General features: G+C 36.4%; 1 protein-coding gene across 3 annotated transcripts in view; it reads right to left on the bottom strand.

Moving 5' to 3' along the window:
- Positions 1–13,038: 13,038 nt before the first annotated feature.
- CHL1 (cell adhesion molecule L1 like) overlaps positions 13,039–19,195 on the bottom strand; it is a 78,763-nt gene continuing 72,606 nt past the window's right edge. For all 3 annotated transcript variants that reach the window (XM_028101794.2, XM_028101795.2, XM_028101793.2), the window contains 2 exons: positions 16,899–16,971; positions 13,039–13,255 (listed from right to left, as the gene is read on the bottom strand). In XM_028101794.2, the coding sequence (XP_027957595.1) occupies positions 13,039–13,255; positions 16,899–16,971 (290 nt within the window). The remainder of the gene's footprint in view (positions 13,256–16,898; positions 16,972–19,195) is intronic.

The following is a 19,195-nucleotide window of genomic DNA, read 5'->3' on the forward strand; positions in this document are numbered from 1 at the left end:
TGACTAGTTACTTCTTCAATGTGTGATGAACCTGAATAACTGTCCTTTCTTTATACTATGCTTGGCAGCAGTAGTAATAATACTACCTGACTGTATTGAATGTTCGACTATACACCAGCTCCACTTTACATGCATTTCATAGCATAAAGACAAGAGAAGGAGAGAGTTTCCTCAATTACAGGTTGATGAAAATGTGTGCTATAGGCTTTGAGAGATTAAAGAACTCTCTCAAGATCATTTAGTTATCTAGCTTGCAAGTGGTGATGCCAGGATTTACATCCAAGAATCTCTGGCTCTTAAAACCTATGTTTAGTTACCACAAACCCAGGAAAGGTAAATGCACTGTGTACGTGCTGCCACTGTCTAGTCCTTTGTCCATCGCAGACGTTGCTAATTGATCATGGCACTCTTTGTTGTCCTACGTCAATGTACCTCCCTTTCCGGACAGCCACGACTATGTGATTGGAGTGGGGCATGTGAAATGAGTTCCATTCTTTCCTTAACTTTGTTGACTTCACAGTTCATACTCTAAAGCATTAAGACATACTTTGAGGGGAAAAAAATAGCTTATATTTTATCATTGATTATTATCACCCTGTCACTGTTAATATGATATAATGCTATTTATATACATATTTTAGTTGTTGACAAGTAGGAAATGAAGTGAATAATTACTAATTTGGTACTGCAATGCATGCAGCATGAGAGTGATGATCACATACTTTGTTTGATATGGAGTATGCATTTTTAATTATTTAGGGAAGTGTAGTCATTTTGAGTAGTTCCAAAGTATAAATAACATTTTAGGTACCATGTGTCTAACCATCTGCAGTATTCCAGTTATAATGTGTATCCCCATGAACTTAACTATACAGTAGGGGATTGTACAAGCAATTAGCTGCATTCTTTGTGTCCTCTGATTTCACAAGGCTGGCAGAGAAAGAAATAATTTTGTAAGGAAAAGAATAAAGAAAAATATATGCTTTTAACGGATGGGATCATAAATGCTATAATATTATGCCCATAGTCCCAAAGAAAGTATAAGGACCCTGAAATCCTTAAAGAAGTTTAAGATCTCCTGTGTTTCATTAGTTTCTGAAAATCGTCACTTAAACTATAAAGATGGAGAACTACCCACTCAAGGGAAGCCCAGAAATGGGCTACCATTAGAAGTCCGTCCTCTATCACTTGTTTCAGTTATAATGACTCCCAGACATTTTTCTGAGAAAGGCTGCAGGCAGTGATCACTTTTGACATCATGATTTCAACTGGAGTACAGTAGTCCCCCGTGGTCTTGTTTTTCCAGGTTTCAGTTACTGGCAATCAGCTGAGGTCCAGAAGCAGATGATCCTCCTTTTGAGGTATCATCAAAAGGTCAGTAGTAGCCTAACATTACATCACAACACCTACATTCATTCACCTCACTTCATCTCATCACGTAGGTGTCTTAGCATCTCACATCATTACAGGAAGAAGAAAGGTGAGTAGAGTATAGTAAGGAATTGTGAGAGAGAGAGAGGGAGAGAGAGACCGCATTTACCTAAATTTTACTACAGTATACTGTTATAATTCTGTTTTATTATTAGTTATTGTTGTCAACCTCTTACTGTACTAATTTACAAATTAAACTTTATCATAAGTATGTGTAGGAAAAGACATAGTATATACAGGGTTTGGTACTATTTGCAGTTTCAGGCACCCCCTTGGCAGTATTGGAACCTATCCCCTGTGGATGGGGCCGGGGGGAGGCGCTGTTTTGGGGAAGTGGCAGGGGCTATTAGAGAAGCTTTACTTCTAGCAGTGGAGTAGAAAGATGTGTGACTTCTGGAGGGATTGAAGACTCAATAGTTCCTACCGGAAAACTGTTCTCCTGTAACTTGTGGTACAGATCTGGTTAAGATAGTTTATAAATATCCATAACATAAATTATAAGGGATTTATATTTTTTATAACCAGTCATGGAAGGCTCCATTTTAACCATCACAGTCATTATGTTACTTGCATTCACACATGACAATCATTATATCTTATAAGAATTTATCTTTGTTTTACAGTGTCCATCAACCATTTGGTAAGAGACTATTTTGTACCTTGTTATTTTGGTTATAATTTTCTCAATCATTCCTTCCACAAACCTGAAAGTTAGCTATTAGTACAGATGAGAAAACTGAATTTTAAGAGGCTTGTTAGGTCAGACTACTAAAAAGTTGGGGAGCCAGGCTTTGAAATCTGGAATATTGGATGCAAGTCTACCTAAAAAATCAGAGGATACCTATCTTTTAGCTTTCATCACTACAGATAAGCAATGTGACTTTGGGCACAGCCCTTTTACTGGGCTCATTCTATAAAATAATGATATTAAACTAGATACCCCATTTTTTTCTGAAGAGGCATTTTAATTTGAACAGTGACAAATATAAAAGCACAAACATCAAAATGTGTTATGGAGGTTTTATATATATATTTTAATATAGAGAGATATATCAATATATGGATATAAATAGAAGATAGGGAACTTTGCTGTATCCATACACTTTACCATACATTATAAATAGCACAGTGCCTTTGAGAAACTTATTTTTTTATACTCCAGTTTCCTCTTGTATTAAATGTGGGATTTACTAGTTAACCAACCTAAGAATGGTGAATAAAGCGGGCTTCAGAGAATTCCCCAGACGTCTTTTTAAATGCCAAACTGTGCATATGAGCAGCTTTGAGAATCATATTAAAGTTATTATGCACTTTTCCCAGAAAATATGCATGTGCACATAGATGGACTCTCTCTCTCTCCCTGTGTGTGTGTGTGTGTGTGTGTGTGTGTGTGTGTGTGTGTGTATATATATATATAAATATATATATATATTCCAGAGTATTGACTCCCTGATTATGAACTTGAGGTTTCTGTTATGACATTCTGTCACTATAAAATGCTATCTTGATAACAGGTGTTATTTCAAAAATTTAAAATTTGCATTATATTGATATTTTTCCCCTTAGAGTTTAATATAAATCGTAGGAAATGCAATGTTCTTAATTATATTCCAATACTTAATTATATTCCTAGAGTATATTTTGGGGGCTTCCTATACATTTTGATACATTTCACCAAATAGCTTTTTAATTTTTTTTTTTACGAGTTTGTGCTACCAGCAGGAGTTATAAACAGTTTGCTACCTTCCTTGCCAACCTTAAACATTATGATCATTTTTTATTTTTGCCAATTCTATGAACACGAATAGTGTTCTGTTTCTTTAAATTTTAATTTTACTATTATATTATTGCACTGGACTTACATGTTTCAGATTTGAACTTGCCACAGCTACAACCTAGGTTGTATATTTTTCTAACATCATGGAAAAACCAGAGAATGATGAATTTACCTCTGATAAGTTATAGTTTCAGGAAGAAGTACTAATATAGGTGCTTTGTCTCTAAAGAGCAAAGTTCTATGCTGGTCCATTTTGCACGGTAGTTTGCACGTTTTGTTTATCTTACCATGGACACTAGGTACCCCCATGAACACAAAAGCATCCTAAATATTTGTGAAACAGAGAAGCCTGGAGAATCCTGGGAAGTGGGATAATTTAGAAGAGGTTTACGTTTTAGGCATGTACTTCAACAGCTGCTGGGGGGATGAAGAAATAGCGGATGGAGTGGGGCAGGGGCTGATGAAGGGTGTTGAAGGATTTAAGGAAGTTCTGTGTTGCTTATCCCAGTGCAGAGGGACTTTCTGCCCAGATTGGGAGAGAACCAGGAGCAAATAGGAGATTGCTCTGCCACAAAACCAAAATGGATGCTGAAGCAATTTTCTAACCATTTTATAACTTCTGAGAGTCCATCAAGGTGAGATATTTCATTTGCTTAATTACAAAAAAAAAAATCTAATACAGCAGGAATTTGAGCAATTTTTCCTGGACCAGCATTTCCTGGGGTAAAAAATAAAATATCTGTTCAGATATTACAAAACATTGAAAATAGATACTCCTGTGTTGTGGATTTTAGTCCATAAATCATGAAGGGAATATGCTATTACTTTTCCTTCTGAAATTCAATGTACTACTTCTATGAAAAGAATATCCAGAAAGCTGATGGAACATTTCATTCTGTTTGAATTTTTCTCAAGTTTAACTGTTTTCAAATCTATGCATTGGTGTAGGTCAGTGGTTCTCAAGTTGCCATCTCTGAACCAGCGGGAAAAACAACACATCTGGGAACTTTTTAAAAATGCAAAGTCTTGGGCCCCATCCCAAATCTACAGAACCACAGACTCTGGGGATGGAATTTGGCACTCATGCTTTAACAAGCCGGGCAGCGGATGCTGATGCCTGCTGAAGTTTGGGACTATTAATTTGAAAGCTGCCAATTATGTAAAGGCATTTAACTTTTATGTACTGAAGTTCAAGTTGACTTTGATATTAATGCTTCATTTGGTTATATGTCAACTCAGATTTCACCTAATGACCTTTCTGGACAAAATTGTTTATTTCAAATGACCTCTTATTCTTTCCTGCAGAATTATCAACTATTCTGAACATAACTATACCTTCTCAGTTAACAGGTAGTTTCATAAAAGTATTTAATTACCACGTCATAATGTGTAATTAGCACATTTCACGGAGCTGAATTATTTGCATATTTTTATCTTTACAGTAGTCCTATTATATGGGTATTACTGTTCATATTTAGCTATACATATATTCATCACAAATTATTTTATCATTCACCATGCCTGGGTTATTCATATATTAAAGAAAAGAACTGTAAAAATATACCTTTGTTTAGAAATAGATAATAATATAAATCATTTAGAGATCACTTTTATCAGTTTCTACCAGAAGGAAAAAGGTTAAACTAAGAAACTATTTTTTTAATGTCCTAAGTATTATAATTTATCACACTGTGTTAAGATTTGAAAAATACTGATCCTTTCAAAATTAAGAAAGATTTGTATAATTCAGAAAACTTGAATTAATGAAAGCCAGTAATAATTATAATGAGATCACAATTTAGAAGTGAAGGACGAAGTGTGAAATCCCTAAGTAATACACACGTAATACATGTTTAAATCTTGAAAACTGCCAAGATAGAAAATGCCTTGGCGATAGGGTGCTTTCTGTACACACAGTTTATATTACTTTGAAACACTTCCATCTAGTGGTTGAGTCTTTTAATTACAAATTTTATTAGAGCAGTACAATTATTATAAGATGCTTCCACTGTTTAATTTCATGGAAAAGGCATGTGTAATTATTTTGTAAATTCATCTTGAAACATAGTTAACTTTCATACTATACATAGCAATTTACTGTTTCATGATATAAACATTTTCCCCATGGAATTACAAACATACATTAAAAACATTTTAATCATCATAATTACTCTAATATATATTGTACTGCAATTAGCTTCTTGATATGTAATTTACTGAAGTTTACCCAAAAGGAAATTTGTACTGATTCTTATTACTAAGTTAATTACTGAGTTACATAATTGTTTTACAAAACATTAAAAACTTCTTTTCCTAAAAGCAGAAGAAAGGAGGACTTGGTATCAGCTTTGGAAAAAAAAATTTTTTTCTTCTATGATCAGAACTTCTGTATACAGTTTTGTGTTCTTGTTGACATAGTTGTTTTTTGTTTTTGTTTTTTTTTTTTAGGTATAACTGACATGTAACATTCTATTGGTTTCAGGTGTACAACATAATGATTTGATATTTCTATATATTTCAAAATGAACAGCCCAATAAGCCTAGTATATTCTAAATATATGGATATTTTTAAAATATGAAACTCAGCTCACTGTGTTTTGATAAGCAGATTAGTTTTCCTGTATTTTAATTGTTGCATTGTTTCACATTTGGTGTTTTAGCTCATCCATTTACCCAACAAACATTTATCTGGAATGTATTATATACTGGGGCCAATTCTGGGAGTCAGAGCAACAAACAAGAGAGACAAAGTTGCTGTTCTCAAGGAGCTTACACTCGTGGGAGGAAGGATGGAAAAAAAATCACATAAGAATATGAAATAATACAGTAATGACTGATATAAAGGAATAGCATAAATAGCACCTGACTACTTTACAGCTGACAATCATAAACATCTTCCCTGAAAAAGTGACATTTAATCAGAACAGAAGCCAGTTTATACGAGATTCAGGAGAACATTCCAGACAGAAAGAACAGCAATTGCAAATGTCTTTTAGGCAGGAATCAGCTTTAGTGGGCCCTAGAAATACAGAGATGGTCAGAATGGCCAAAGCATGACTTTGGGAGGAACACTGTATGGGATACAGTCAGTCAGGTAGCAGGGCTCACTCATAGATGGTCATGTGGTTAGGAATTAGGGATTTTAGCTAAATTTATTGAGAAACTATTGGTATAATCTGATTTATATGTTAGCCAGTTCCCTGTTATTTTATTTTTCTTTAAAGGTTTTATTTATTTATTTGTCAGACAGAGAGAGCGAGCGAGCTCACAACCAGGGGGAGTGGCTGGCAGAGGGAGAAGCAGTCTCCCCACTGAGCAGGGAGCCCGATGCAGGACTCGCTCCCAGGATGCTGGGATTATGACCTGAGCTGAAGGCAGACGCTAAACCAACTGAGCCACCCAGCTGTCGCGCCCCTCCACCCCCATGACTGTTTTATAGATTGGAGAGGAGGGCAAAAAAAGGAGAAATATAAATAAATTTAAATATATATTTTGGAGTTAGGACTAATAGGAGGTGATGTAGAACAATGAGGGAAGGGACGCCTGGGTGGCTCAGTCAGTTGGGAGTCTGCTTTTGGCTTGGGTCATGATCCCAGGGTCCTGAGATCAAGTTCCATATTGGGGTCCGTGCTCGATGGGGAGGGAGTCTGCTGCTCCCCCTGCTTGTGTTCTCTCTCTCTGACCAAAAAAAAAAAAAAAAACAACTGAGGGAAAAAGTGTATTAAAAAGTGATTCTAAGTGCTTTGGCTTAAGTAATTGAGTGGATAGTGGGTTATTTATTAAGATGGAGAACACTGGATAAAAATTTGTTTAGGAGTACAAATGAAGACCTCTTTCAATATCTGGACTACAATTCTCTTAAATGCATTCATTATTTGGAATAGCTCCTTTTCATGACTCTCATTCTTTTATTTAACAAATATTTAATAACTCTTCATCAAGTGCCAGACACTATGCTAGATGGCTGGTATTTCCAGTAAAAATGAAGATGCATCCCCTGCCCCTATAGAATTTCTAGACTAATTGGAGAAATAAAGACAATAATCAAGTAGCCATACAAAAAAGCGCAAAATTGCAACAGTGTTTAGCACAAAAAAATGAAAAGTACATATTATGATACACTAAAATAGAGTGATTTGACCTAGTTATGTAAGTCTTAGGAGCTTTCCCTAAAGAAACATTAAACTTGATAGCACATCAGTGATTCTGTGAAGAAGAAACTCATAACAGGAAGGAATTTGCCAAATATTTGGACCTGATAAAAGATTAGGAGTCAGCCTGGAGTCCTTATCAGCAGAGTCTACAGCAATCAGTATATGGGCTATTAATTTATTAGGGAGTGCAATCCTAATAAGTTAGGATTAGGCATGAGGAAAAAAGAGAGTCAGGCAAAGAGGAAGACCCAAGAGAAGGTGCATTATTGGTTTGGCCACTATTAAATGCAGATTATTGCTCTAATCTGTGGGACCATTCAGGATAAGGGAGTGGAGAGGGGCCAATGAGAGAGGGCTGGAATTTATCCACCAGCTCCCTTCTCCCATTGGATAAACATTTGCTCCATATGGTGTTCATTTCTCCATGTTTCCATATGGAACCTGAATAGGCACCAGGCAGGGTCTCCCGGCACCTCATGCCATAGTGTTCAGGGAAAAGCCCCTCAGCAAGAGGTGCATCATGAGCACTACTGTTAATTCCCATCTGCAGTTAGTCTGTTGTAGTCTATAGAGTGGAGCTGCCCATGCCACCAGTGGCTGGTACCAGTTGGACTAGGCCTAGAGAATCTGAGGGATGTGATACAATCTTTATGACAGGATTGGAGAGGGGAAAGGGAGAATGGTGAATGATGGGATTGGGAGCTTAGTAGGGGTCTGACCATGCAGAATATTGAAGTCTAATTGAAGATTTTTGTCATTATCTTACAAGCAAAGGAAAGTCATTGGTGGGGGGTGGGGAGGATGGTCATCATAGGGAAACAGTATGAATAGATATGCACTTCAAATATCACCCTGCCTGTATACTGGTCAAAAGTTTGGAGAGGGAGCCAATGGACACAGAAAGCCCAGTTAGCAGGAAAGTGGTCCAGCCAAATGATCACAGTACAGAGCAGTGGGTAGGTTCAGGAGATACATAGGCAATAGTATCAACAGAATTTAGTCATGGACTGAGCATGAGGAAAGCGAGAAAGTTAGGGTTTTGGCTTGAATACTTGGATGGATACTATTGCCGAAAATCACTTAACTGTAGGTACAGTTGAGGAGTGGGGCAGTGTGTTGGACAGATTGGGAAGGGGAAACTTACTCGTTCACTTTTGAAACATTGAGTTTGAAATATCCTTCCAACATTAGGAGAGGAGATGTCAAGTAGGAAGTCATAAATAAAAAGCATCAGATATATGGAGAATTCTGGGCTAAAAATACCTTGAGGTCATGTGTCTGCACATGACAATCAAGCCTGATGTGTAAGACACATTTGAGGGACAGTAAAGTGGGCCAGAAACCTAAGATTGAGTCTGCAGAGAACTCCAGAGTCCAACAAGTTCGGATGCCATGTTTTCCTCTTGCCAGAATTGTAAGGCAGCAGATTTTCAATTTATTTCAATTACTGCTTTTTAGTTTACACACATTCAATTGTTTTATACATATAATATTGTTTCCCCCTATTGTATGTTTTGATCACATATCTTAAAACCAAGAAGTTTCTAAACATGATCACTAAGTGAACATTAAACTCAAACTTACCTTTCTTTAGCATTTCTAAGATAATGTGGAGGAGTGAGAGAATAAAAAAAATATATACTAATATAGACTCTAATATACTAATATAGATTCTGAGTCTGAGTTTTAGAGACAGACAGCATTGGGTTTAATTTCCAGCTCTAGCCCATGCTCGTTACACTCACCCCGTTATATAAGCATGTTGTGGCTTAATTCTACAAACAGAAGATTGAGTTTCAGAGGTTAAATGTGATAATGTACGTAAAGTGCTTAATACACATAAAACACTTTGCAAAAATAACAATTTTTAATAGATTGGGTGTCCCAATTAGTCGCTAGCCTTATTTGAAACTATAGTATATTGGACATTTTCTTGAAAATTGACATTTCTACATTTTTTCTAAAAACAATCAAATGAATACACATTCATCCTAATTTTACATTTATCATTAAGCACTGAATTTATTGGCAAATTACATTTTGTAGATGTTGCTATTAAATGGTCTATTTGTAAGTATAGTCATTCAAATAAAAATACTTTATTTATGTGTCATTTATACTTTATTAATTTATGCTTAATTTATAGATATTCCAGGATCAGAGGCAACTGGAGGTAAGGATGATTTATAAATTCTGATTCTTCTTGTCTGGAGAGAAAAGAATACAAACATTTTTAGAGTACACGAAGTTGAACTTTTATTTGGAAAGCTGAATTTCTTGTATAATGAAAATATTTTTAAACCATACATATTCATAAGCATAATACAAACACCACCTACAATACAAACACATTTTAATAAAGTTCTATTGTATTAATCTAAGCCAAAAAAAGAAAAGTAATCAGGTAAACCAGTTCTACACACCTTTTATCTCTTTTGATGATGTAATCAAACAATTTAAGACACAAAACAAAGTAAGCTTTGGCTCAACCCTACTTATTCACTATGGGAACACTAGGTTATATATACTACCACAGATTACAAACCCAATCCCTTTATAATCAGTTTAAAATTGTTACAAGAATCATATCTTAATGGCATGTAAACATATTTAGGGCTTCAATTGGCAATTATGTTTTAAATGCTTAGAAAAACACACCAACATTTCTCATTATTGTTCTCTCTTTATCTCATCTCTTCCACGAATACAAAATAGGAAAAAAATATTATTTGAGACTTCCAGCATAATTTCCTTGTGCTTTACACTTTTATAAACATGGGTACATCTAAAATATCAGATGCCTTTGTACTAATAGAATAATCCACCAAATTCACATTTTCTACAAATACACATGCAAAATCCATGAAAAACACTTTTGTATAGCAAAGACCCTGCTTAATTGTTTTCTGATTGATAATTTTGATGGCATGTGCAAATCATACTGCTCACTGAACAGTAGATTTTATTTCCTGTAGATTTGTTTTTCTATAAAAATATATTTATGTGCTCACAGGATAAAAGTTGAGTTGGTATGTGTGGGGTGGCTTTTGATACATTGTTAGATTAAAGGTTTGTTTACGAAGTTAAAAGGCATCTTAGCTTTTATCGTTTTCAAATTTTTCTTCATAAAAAAGAACACCCTGTGACAAAGATAAGGTAACTGAGATAATCATTAGCACTTTATAGTTGAGACAGTATGAAGCAAAAGGGGTCAAGCAACGTGCCTAAGGTTTATGTACAAAATCAGTGCTGGAACCAGGAAGAGAACTTGGATTTTCCCAACCCTTGGACAATTCTCTAGGAACTCATTCCCACCAACAATCCTTGAGATTATATACAATCTATTACATTAAATTAATATTGACAGTTAACAGAGAAAGTTAGTTACAAACCAATTCCTTCTGCACTGAAGATTCCCAGTAGAAGCCAAATGATATTAAGAAAAGGTACGAAAAATAATAGCAAAAGGCAGTGATAATGCAATGTCATTTATCCTAGCTGTGAGTTTTGGTCATTGAGAAAATATGAGCAGGAACATTCCTATTAGACTGCTAAAGGGAAACATAGAAGTCTAGGAAAATGAAACACTTCAGTACTTGCATTAACTTCTATCTTAAAGATTATCAAATTTATAATAAATCTATACCCTAATGCTTTTTGGAGATTATTTCCAACCTGCATGATTTTCTTAAAACCTTTTTGGCTGATGACAAAGAAGAGGAACTAGAAAAACAACAGAACTACAGTCAGAAGTCCTAACCTTGGCCTCATCAGTAGCTGAGTACCAGGAATTCCTCCCAGATAAGTCAAAACATGATGATTCTTCCTCCAGAAAAGTGCTTTAGAAATCAGATGGGGATGAAGCTCAAGGTGCACTGCTGGATGTGTGGATCCTCATACATTGGGTGAGGACCAAGATACCTTCCCCTTTGGAAACTCTTTCTTCTGGGAGTTTGGTCAGATCCTGAGCCCATGACACATTGTTTTAAATCAGACATTCTTTTGCTGCCTATATATTTTGGAGGACACACAAGGTTTAAAATGACAATTAGATACTCCATGTGGATTACTGCATTGATCATTATAAAAACATCCCTAATCTCGGTCCACAAGAAATACAGTGGGCTGCATAAATCAAAGTCAGGATTTAACAATATATGGCCACAGCTACAGTTCAAAAAATAAAGGAAAATCTGTGAGTCACTTTCACTTAATTAAGAATTTCATGGTAGGGTTAACAAATGTTTCCATAAAGTGAGAAGTTGAACACTGAATTTTACTGGCATTCATGCACAGTCCTTCATAATATTTTTAAACCATTTTCATGTGCAATTTTAGAAGGACTAGTAGCCCACATGCCAGGAAATTAATTCCCTGAATTTGTACTGACTTTGACAGAAGAGCAAAGAGAGCCCACCCTGAAGATATTTAAAATGTGAAAGGCAAACATATGTATGGAAATTTCTACCATAAACAGTTCTTTTTTCTTTTGGGGGCCAGGGTAAGAATATACTCAACAATAAAAACTTATTTTGAAAAATAGGAAAACATTTCCAATATTTATATGATATTTTATTTTGAGACTGTTGCAGAAAGCAATATAAGAACAAAATCCAAATGCTCTATACAAAGTCTTCAGTTTTGGAGCCTCATGCTAGTGGCATGTTATCTCACTATATACTCTAGCTGTACAAACATGCCTGTTAATGTTCTTTTTCTCACTTCAAAATAAAACACATCTATATTTTAAATTGTGTAAATATTAACATAATATGTACAATGCATTCATGAAATATATGCGAGCATACCATTATATAAACATAGAAAAAGGGTAAAAGCAGTCAATTTAGAAACGGAGATATTAAATGGGTTTAGCTATTAGGCTCTAGCATCATGGATACCTTGGCCTGTTCCTTCATAAGATAACCTTCTGACCACCACTTCCTTTGCAGCTGAATTTAGTCCAAGGAAAAAAAAAACAACAAAAAAAAAGATGGTTCTAGATGTCAGAACTGATAGACATAAAAAAAAAATTCATGTTGAAACTGAAAAAGTTAGCATTCTATTTTAACATGACCATCTCTGGGCAAACAGTTAGGTGCTCAATAAATACGAGTTGATTGTTCACCTAAGACTCCTGCTACTAACAATTTAAATAATAGATTTAGACTGTATATATTCAATGAACTGCTTTAATAAGACATTCATATTCCTCTTTACATTTTAAATAACCAGTTTGCTTACCATCTTTTTACCTGTAGTGAAGTAAAGTCACTAAGACAGTTCTCAGAGACTGAATACAAATGTGCACACAGAGAAAAACCCACAAGGTAGCAACAACTATGCAAACACAGTGAACAGTAAAACCAGGCAAAAATGGAGTACACTGAATCGATACTTTGGGTTCAGTTGAGGTGAATCTAAATACAGGATATGTTTTGTGTTCTGAATTTTCAGCACCTGAAGAACAAAACAAAACAATATAGGCCTATAGTGCTTGGTATTTTATTTTTTCAAGGCAGTGCTATTTTTCTCAATATAATTGCAAGATGTTCGAATTCTGGATGAAATCTTTTGCCAATACGTTTCTATTCCTATGTGAAAGTTCTTGCTCCCTTGAACAGATAAATATGGAAGGTTGGTGTGAACCACTGATGTTGTTTACATGGGATACATTTATGCTCGGAGTGGAAATGTTGCTGTAGAACTTCCATTGCTTTCAACAGAGCCTTTCTCCTTCGATCCAGCATAAGCACCGATAAATGATCCATCTTCACTGAACAGACCATGGTCGCCTTCTCCATACTGGACTAAGCTGTCGGCGCTTTCTGTGGCCTGCATATCCCTGGTAAGGGATCGAAGGCTTCCTTTGAGAGGTTTTTCATCACTGTCACTACAAAACAAAGAATCGTTCAACAAAATCTGAGATATTCACATAAAGCAAGACTCATGCAGTGGTGCTAATAGGTCTTAAAATTTTCAAGACATTCACATTAGCATTGCAGACACATAAACCCTAAATGACCCCTTCACAAATGAGTGCTTAAAAAGTCATAACCAATTTGCGTCACACTGAGTAATTGAGAAACTGTTTTCTATTATTCACAATACTTCTGCTTCCCTTTAAAATTGGGAGGTTTGAGATATGCAGACATTCAGTCTGCTGACATACATAGAGGATAATGTTATTCCCTCTGAGTTCATGAACTTTTGGAACTCCCAGTCATCAAGTCCTGATCTTTTGTCTTTACCTTTGATCCTGTACATACCCCTAAATCCTTCCCCAAATTTCTCTTTTGATTAGGGTAATCAGTCAAATTCTGTTTCTGGTAACCAAAGAACTTTCTTTAATATAGTTTATAAACTCAAGTTTATTCAAATTTTTTAAAGATGGCTGGCATTTTTAGAACCTAAATACTACAAGTATCCTAAATTTATGGTTTGGGTTTTATTCTTCAACAAAAATAACTCTTGAGGTAGTAAAATGTCTATAAAATGATATGGTCATCTAAATTTCTGGATCAAGATTTGTTTTTAAGTTCTAACTACTATCACACTATAAATGTGTACATCAAATTAAATGATTTCATAAAATTTTAACAAGGATGAATTTGGCAAAATATATATATATAATTAGAATGTGATTAGCACTGTGCAATTTTAGGTAATCAGTGTTGTTCATCAGATAGATCCATCTCTCAGCTTCCTGGGAACAGGGCAGGGTTGCATTTCTCTGTCTTTCCCGAGTTATACATTGTCATGTGACTTGCTGTGGCACAAGAAAAGTGAGCAAAAGTGGCATGTGTCACTTTGGAGCCCATGCTCAATTTGCTATGTTCTATTTCTCTTGCTGTGGTCCTCCTGGATGCTCATCTCCCAGCTAGCGCTCCTCAGGGATCAAGATGAATGGAGCCATCTGTGTTGGACACATAACTTGAGAAAGAAAAAGATTCTGGTGTTGTTTTTGACAGCAGCATAACCCAGGCTATCCTGACTCCTAGAGTAATTGGCTCCTGATATGGGATACTTACAGTTACCGAAACACAAAACAAAAACAAAAATATGGCATTAGCTTAGGGACCAGGCAACAAGTAGTGAAGAAACTATTACCAGAAGCTGGAAGGATGACAATTCATGTCATGAGCAAGAACAGCATCCAGTAAAACTGTCTCCTGGGATAACTTGGAGATTAGATCATTTTCTGGATGAACACGTAGTTTTGGGAAAAGACGATGGGAACATTAAGGGATTAAAGAGATTTAATTAAATTATTAATAAATAATTATATTAATGGGATGCCAGGTGAAATAGTGCAGGGGATGATTTTGTCTATCTTTTTTTTGTGCATTGCCAGTTTTTTTAATCAAAATATAATGTATTATTTGTTTCAGTATAGGTCTGTGATTCATCAGTCTTACATAATTCATGGCACTCACCACAGCACATAACCTCCCCAATGTCCATCACCCAGCCACCCCATCCCTCCCACCCCCCACCACTCCAGCAACCCTCAGTGTGTTTCCCGAGATTAAGAGTCTTATGGTTTGTCTCCCTCTCTGGTTTCATCTTGTTTCATTTTTCCTCTTTTCCCCTCTGATCCTCTGTCTTGTTTCTCAAATTCCTCATATCAGTGAGATCACATGATACTTGTCTTTCTCTGATTAACTTATTCCGCTTAGCATAATACCTTCTAGTTCCATCCACATTGTTGCAAATGTCAAGATTTTGTTTTTTGATGGCTGCATAATATTCCATTTTATACACACACACACACACACACACACACACACACACACACACACACAACATCTTCTTTATCCGTTCATCTGTCGATGGACATCTAGGCTCTTTCCATAGTTTGGCTATTGTTGACATTGCTGCTATAAACACCGGGGTGCACGTACCCCTTCGGATCCCTACATTTGTATCTTTGGGGTAAATACCCAGTAGGGCAATTGCTGGGTCGTAGGGTAGCTCTATTCTCAACTGTTTGAGGAACCTCCATACTGTTTTCCAGAGTGGCTGCACCAGCTTGCATTCCCACCAACAGTGTAGGAGGGTTCCCCTTTCTCCGCATCCCCGCCAACATCTGTCGTTTCCTGACTTGTTAATTTTAGCCATTCTGACCGGTGTGAGGTGATATCTTTTTTCAAGAGGCAGCAGGGTGTGGGGGAATGAGTTTTTGAACAAGGCATTATCATAGGTTTCTTGCCTATAAAATTGAACTATTAATATTTGTCTTTCAAATATATTTTGAACAGTTGCCATAGGCCCTTAATGATTCTTGCCTCATGGAATTTGAGCCACAATTTGTAAATTTGTAAAGTTCCAAGTTTCCCTCTCTTTCAGTCTCTCTTCTTCCCTTCCTTTTTCCTTCTCTCCCTCCTTCTCTCCCCTCTTTCCTTCCTTCTTCTCCCTCTAAGGATCCTTATTCTGGAAAGAACTTAAAGTGATTAATCAAGAAATATAAAAATATAAAGAGAGTTTTGGTTAAGTGGAAAAAAGAAGAATAAGTATAGAGCAAAGGAGAGCCTCTAATGAGGCTCAGGTGTACATCGGTTAACCCCAAACAGCTCATCATAATGCTCTATGTCATTGATTATAATAATAGATCCAGGGATAGGCCAGTTGGAGTCAATCAGGTCTCTTTTCCGATATGAATCCTGGCCTCCTGTGTGCTAAAGGCTGTAGAAGCCCGGGCATTGCAAGCTCTCTTGTCTGCAGTATACAGAGGATCTGACTGAAAACAAGAACATCCCAAATGGGAAGGGCTAAGAAACAGCGATGGTTGTGGAAGGGGTCAGATGGTGAGCAATGACAGGAGAATGGTAAGTTGAATGCATCCTCAAGAGCTACCTCCCTCCTCCAGATACCAGGCCATTCCTCCCAGGCATGGCACGCTTCTCCCCCTTGAGTTTGGTCATGTTGCACCCAGTAGTTAACAGTAACACAATCCATTTCATTCTTTACAGCCTATCTTATCTCTTTGGATGATCCATTATCAGCATCCCTTCAAGGCAGACAGAGCTGCTCCACTTTTTGCACTCTTACTCTCTACCTAATTACAGTGATTTGCAGAGATAGGTTTTTTTCCTCCTCCGACTAGGATCTGTAACTTGTTCACCTTTGTAAATCTAGACAGTAGGTGCACGGAGTACATGTTTACGGATATAAACTGGATACAACCTGGGCCCATAATGGCCATGCTGAAGACTTCAAGATGTTTTAATACTCCAAATAGATATTCACTCTAAATAAAAATAGTGAAATAGTGTCCTTTTGCATAGCACACAGAGCTTTAAGAAAAGTCTCCCAGCACACACATCTACCTAGAGTGTGGTTACACACACCCCTGCACCTGGAGGTCGGCTGCTCTCTCTTAAGCAGGTCCTATTTTTGCAAACTATTCTTTAAAAAGGCATTACAATATAGTAGTGTAACCTTTATTTTAAGAATACTTGTTTATTTTTGTATTTTTAAGCTTGTAACCTGATCAGTACACATTTTAATACATTTTAAAATGGAACACTATTTACCTGTATTCACCAAAGGTTTCATCTTTTACTGACTGAACTTCTGGATCTGGATGCAGATCTTCCTTTTCTTTCACTAAAAAACAAATAGGGGAAAGTAACACAAATAATTTTTGAAGACATATTAACAGTATTGTTAAAGATGGATAATCAATGAGAACAACATTGCTCCAATTTTTTGATACTAGTAAGTCAAGTTTTTTGTTTGTTTGTTTTGTTTTTTTTGTGGTTGTATCTACAACCCATTAGTTACCTCCTTGTTTATGCAAAAAAAGGGAAAATGATCTCCTGGATTCTCCTGATTTGTCATTAGAATTACAGCATGTTGTAGATCTTCATGTGGCTATTCAGTATTATGTGGGCAACAAGTCTTACTGGAAGAGTCAAACTTAGTTACGGTTTCTGAATGGAGACCAAATTACTAGATACACATTTTACTATCCAAAACTTTTTGATGATGTCATAGGCTTATACCAGATCTATGTCACTAAGCTAAAGTGATTAAAAGTCAACCGTTTGGTTGTTCTGCTCTCTCTCTCTTACTCATAATTGCCTCAAAAATCAGAATATTCAGGTCTATAGTGACATTTTAAATTTGAATTATTCCAAATAGTGGGACATAGGGCAAGGGGGCTCTTGTTTAACTTTACTAGGAAAACTCAAACAAAAATCCTGATGTGAGAGGCACCTGGGTGGTTCAGTTGGTTAAGTGTCTGCCTTCAGCTCAGGTCATGATCCCAGGGTCCTGGGATGGAGCCCCACATCGGGCTCCCTGCTTCAACAGGGAGTCTGCTTCTCCCTCCCTCTCTCTCTCTCTCTCTCTCTCTCTCTCTGTCTCTCCCCCTCTGCCCCTCCCCCTGCTTGTACTCTCTCGTTCACTCACTCTCTCTCTCTCAAAAAAAAAAAAAAAAAATCCTGATGTGGGAAACAAAGACAAAAGAAATGTAGCTTACATTAAAATCTCCTTAGAGCTTACAGCCCACTGATAGATACCTGAAACATGGAGAACATGACCTTCCTCAAGGAACTCATGGCTGCTTTAGTGCTTTAACATTTAAAATGAACCTTATCTTGGCAGCAGCTGGCCCCTCGAGGTCCTGAAAGCCTTGTTTCCAGATTCCTTAGAGACTTGCGCGATCCCTCAGCCCCACAAATTAAAAAGTATACAATCAGTCACTGCTCACAATCCCAGTATAGCAATTTCTGCCCACAGGTCCTGTCCCGTGAGTAGGGAAAGGGTTAAGGTCTAGGCAGGAGAGATAGGAGGCCCCTGACTCCCCTGGCCAGGCTTGGACACTATTCCTGGCAGGTGGAGATGCTGAGACAGAGAGGAACAAGAGATAAGGGAACAAACCAAGATGGCAGAAGACTCTCAAGACCACGAGCTTCCCAGTCCATTCTCAATAAAAGCCTGCCCTTAAAAGTCCTCAGTGGCAACCCTGTCGGGACCCCTCTCACTCGGAGAGCTTTTTTCTTTCCTTTCTGCTCTCACCTTCACTTAGTAAACTTTCACTTCACTTCACCCATGTGTGTCTGCAAGATTCATTCTTTGATTCTGTGAGACAAACCCAGCAACCCTGTAACGATTCTTCTTCATGGCATCTTTTACTACTACTTGCAGAGACCTAAGGGATTCTTTTAGTTGTCCTATAATGTGAAATGCTGACTTTTTTTTTCTTTTCTATTTTTTTTCTTTTTTTGTTATGTTATGTTAGTCACCGTCATTAGAATTTGAAGAGGGTCACATTTCACAAGTCTATTTGTTGGGGATCCTCAAAGCAGAATGCTATATGTCTTTAAATTTTCCAATTAACTAGGACATCTATTAATCACTGAAAATCTAATTCGTAATAATTCAGTCCTCATAGGAAAAAAAAAGAGATCTATGACTGCATAAATTTCCATGCATAATTTGCATTAGATGTTACAAAAATTTAAAAATTATGCTCGTCTTTGATTGTTCAATATACGTATAGATTCCCAATAAATATTTGTTAAATGAGTAATAAGCCAATAAAAGAACTTCTCACTAATCTGAACATCATCAAACTGATAGCAGTGGGATCTAAATCTTTCCCCTTATATAAAAGCATCTTGAACACTAAGCAATAACAATAACAATAATAATAATAGCAACAACATAATATGTATATCTAAAAGATAAATTTGGAAGTTGAATTAAATTAAAGCCAACTGTTACATTAACTTTGATGGTTTTTATTTACATTTTATGTACATTAATTCAGGAGGCAGTGTATCTAATATATGTCATGGTAATAAAAAATGCATTCCCAGCAATG

The sequence above is a fragment of the Eumetopias jubatus genome, unplaced genomic scaffold (genome assembly GCF_037043125.1).
Source record: "Eumetopias jubatus isolate StellerSeaLion01/CBP00866 unplaced genomic scaffold, mEumJub1_p1.0 scaffold_1, whole genome shotgun sequence".
In the NCBI taxonomy this organism is placed as follows: domain Eukaryota; kingdom Metazoa; phylum Chordata; class Mammalia; order Carnivora; family Otariidae; genus Eumetopias; species Eumetopias jubatus.